Source organism: Clupea harengus, chromosome 2 (genome assembly GCF_900700415.2).
Source record: "Clupea harengus chromosome 2, Ch_v2.0.2, whole genome shotgun sequence".
Taxonomy (NCBI): Eukaryota; Metazoa; Chordata; class Actinopteri; order Clupeiformes; family Clupeidae; genus Clupea; species Clupea harengus.
The window spans coordinates 5,546,642-5,550,005 of record NC_045153.1 but is presented as its reverse complement, the minus strand read 5'-3'; the positions used below and the strand labels follow the sequence as shown (position 1 = coordinate 5,550,005).

At 43.0% G+C, this 3,364-nt stretch overlaps 1 protein-coding gene across 1 annotated transcript in view; it reads right to left on the bottom strand.

Annotated features, from left to right (window-relative positions):
- rnaseh2b (ribonuclease H2, subunit B) overlaps window positions 1-730 on the bottom strand; it is a 13,633-nt gene extending 12,903 nt beyond the window's left edge. Inside the window, exons 1-2 of the mRNA XM_031581451.2 lie at window positions 553-730; window positions 212-283 (exon numbers count right to left, since the gene is read on the bottom strand). Of these exons, the coding sequence (XP_031437311.1) occupies window positions 212-283; window positions 553-616 (136 nt within the window). The 5' untranslated portion in view covers window positions 617-730. The remainder of the gene's footprint in view (window positions 1-211; window positions 284-552) is intronic.
- Window positions 731-3,364: the final 2,634 nt, after the last annotated feature.

Sequence of the window (3,364 nt, the reverse complement as noted above, 5' to 3'; positions counted from 1 at the left end):
TAGACACTCTTGGCAAAATAAGCAAAATATAATTAGGAGTGCAAGTAGTAAGCACTGCGTTAAATATAGGTGAGGGGAATGTTTCTAGAAACTGGCCCCTATCCTGAAGAGAACCAATACGGATCTAGTACTAAGTAAAGCAAATGGATTGTTAAACAATACGTTTTGATGCATTGACTTCCTGACCGTCAAGAACTAAACCTGAACTCACCTGTAGACGGGTTTCTGAGTTTGACAAACGTAGGCTCCCCGGTAGCTGTCTTGGGAACATCAACTATGGAGTCTAGTGACAGAATAAAAAACTTTTCTCAGTTACAATTCAGTCAGATTCCCAGGTCCCAAGTTGGGTATTCATATTGGCTGATAATTGAATTATCATTCACATGCAATGAAAACTGCACATAGCTCGTTAACTCGACGAACTACATCCGTCTTTATATGTTTATGCTAGGATCATAATGGTTTGCACGTTGCTAGCTAACATCATCTAACAACTTTCTGACGTTTAGGTTGTCGTGTTAGACTGCTGAAACATAGTAATGACAGAATTACCAGTGGCAATAACGACCCAGCTCGAATTCTCGGTGGGAGGGGAGCGTTTCTTTTTTGTCGACATTTTATTCCAAACGTGACGACCCGAAGAGTGACTTGAAGTTAATCCATAAAACTAAACAGCACGCAGGAGCTCCAACATTGCAGTAGCTACAAAAATGGCGGTAAATGTGTATCGTAACGGGGGGTGTTATTGTTCCACAGCGGGGCAAGCAACAATACATAACAACTGGTTAAGCCACAAATATATTACATTTGAAAAATAAATAAATAGTAATACAGGTCAGTTGATTGTATTTGGACTGTTTTTCTTAATATCCGAGAAGGGTCATCGGACGCTATTTTTCCTAGCAACACTCACAGTTGGTATGTTCCACAGGGTTTCCTTAAAGGAGCATTGACATGTTTGTTGTGAGTTGAGCTGTCACAAAATGTGTAGGCGATTATGTGGGTCATTGTACTGAAACCTTTCTGGAAAACCCGAAGCCGATAAAATATCAATACCTTACAATAAATAGTCATTATAGTGCAATAAACACAATGAAGTAACCTAATTTTTCGCTGTTGTTGACGTTTTTGAAGAAGTTTCGCTGATGTTGGTTTCTTTAGATCTTTTATGCGAATCTTTTTGGGAGCTGTAGCAGTTATAGGGTTTTGCGACCATTTTCGATGGTGAAAATTGAAAATTAATATTAAGTTCTGGAATCCTAAGAAACCTTCATCGTACGGTGAAGAAAGCGTTCACTGTTTGCCCACTAGAGGGCAGTCATTCCCAAGTTAAGGACAGTACACCAGAGTTCCTTGAGGAATTGAAGAAATAGTTCTTGGTCGTTATTTGACTTGTTGATCAGCGTGTGTACATATTCAAAATTGTGGCAAAAGTCAGTTGTCTTAACTACTTTTGACGTTTATCCAACTGAAAACACACTCTTGCAATGGATATTGGGAGGACCATGGTTAACGGCACATGAGGGATTGCTTGTGTGTGTGTGTGTGTGTGTACAGAGAGGGACAACAAAGCAAAATAAAAGCCTAGGCAACAAGGAGAGAGAAGTCAACAGTATTTTTTAAATTATTAATACTAGTAATCGTAATAATAACATGAGATGCAAACCACAAACATCAAGTCAAGTGTGAGTGTCACAGCACGAGCAAACGCTGGGTGTAAAGAAAAGAGAGAGAGAGAGAATGAATGCTTCGAGATGGAGAGAGATTGAGGGAGGGAGAAGAGGGAGGAGTGGTCTGTGGTAAGAAAGCCAGGAGGGAGAAAGAAAGAGACGGAGGGAGGGAGGGAAGGAGAGAGGGAGGGAGACAGCCCTCTTTTGGCTGCATGAAAAAAAATCCTGAGTCACGGTACGGGATTCCCTTCCTTTCCCATCCAAATATGGGCGTGGAGAACGGGAACAGGCGGGAAAATGGGGAACAGAAAGAACAGGGCAACATACACACACACACGCACAACGCACATAGACACACATGCGCACACTTTAACACTCACTCATACAAACATAAAGAGGCACTCTCACACTTACACAATCACACTCACACACAAACTCACACACTTGCTGTTGCTGCCCGCCTACTCACACACATACACACACATAGAAATACACTGACTCACACACTCTCACTACTAGTTTGCCCGGGAGGACGATATTCAGAGAGAGAGAGAGAGAGAGAGAGAAGAGAGAGAGAAAGAGAGAGAGAGAGAGAAGAGAGAGAGAGAGAGAGAGAGAGAGAGAGAGATGAACCCTACACGCAAATGACACGCATGTTTCCCCAAGCATTCTGGACATGCACCAGCAATTAATTCTGCAACATTATTTATGTGTGTGTGTGCGTGCGCACGTGTGTGTGTGTGTGTGTGTGTGTGTGTGTGTGTGTGTGTGTGTGTGTGTGAGGAAACTTCCTCACTTACTTACAGAGAACTGTGATGCCATTGTGAACTTTCTCACATTCTCATAGTAATGCTATCTCTCACACACACACACACACACACACACACACAACACACAAAACACACATACACGCACACACACGCACGCACGCACACACTTCTCACTTGAAATGTCCAATTTTTGAAGAACTTCTTTGCAGTTACCGTGTGTTTGCGGTATAGAAGATAAAGATGCCATCTCCACTCCTACATGTTAGAGTTGCATGGGTGACACACACACACAGTCAGTCACCACACCTCATCCTAAAACACAAAAACACCCTCAAATACACACTCACACACAGACTCTCTCTCTCTCTCTCTCACGCGCACACACACACACACACACACACACACACACACACACACATGGTCCCTTGATGCATAATGTGTCATATAAGTGGCTTCCTGGACATCTGACCCTTCTGAGACAACAAAACACAGTTGCATGACTTACCACACACACTTGCATCACAACACACACACACACACACACACACAGACACACACACACACACACACACACACACACACACACACACACACACACACACACACACACACACACACAAAGACACAAACACACCACCCAATTTACAAGACCCACACACACAAACGTACAAAAACACAAATCACACATTACAAATTGTTTCAAATTTATTCAGTCACAAAGAATTTCTCCATTGCCACATTTGTTCCACTGAGCCTATATCTCCCTCTGCGTCTTTCTCTCTCTCTCTCTCTCTCGCTCTCTCTCACTCTCCCCCTCCCTCCCTCCCTCTCGCTTGCTGCGTCTGTATTTCTTGGAAGTGAGGTGACTCTCATGTGGTGTGTTAGCCACTGGAGTGTGTGAGTATAAGGGTGTGAGTGTAAGGT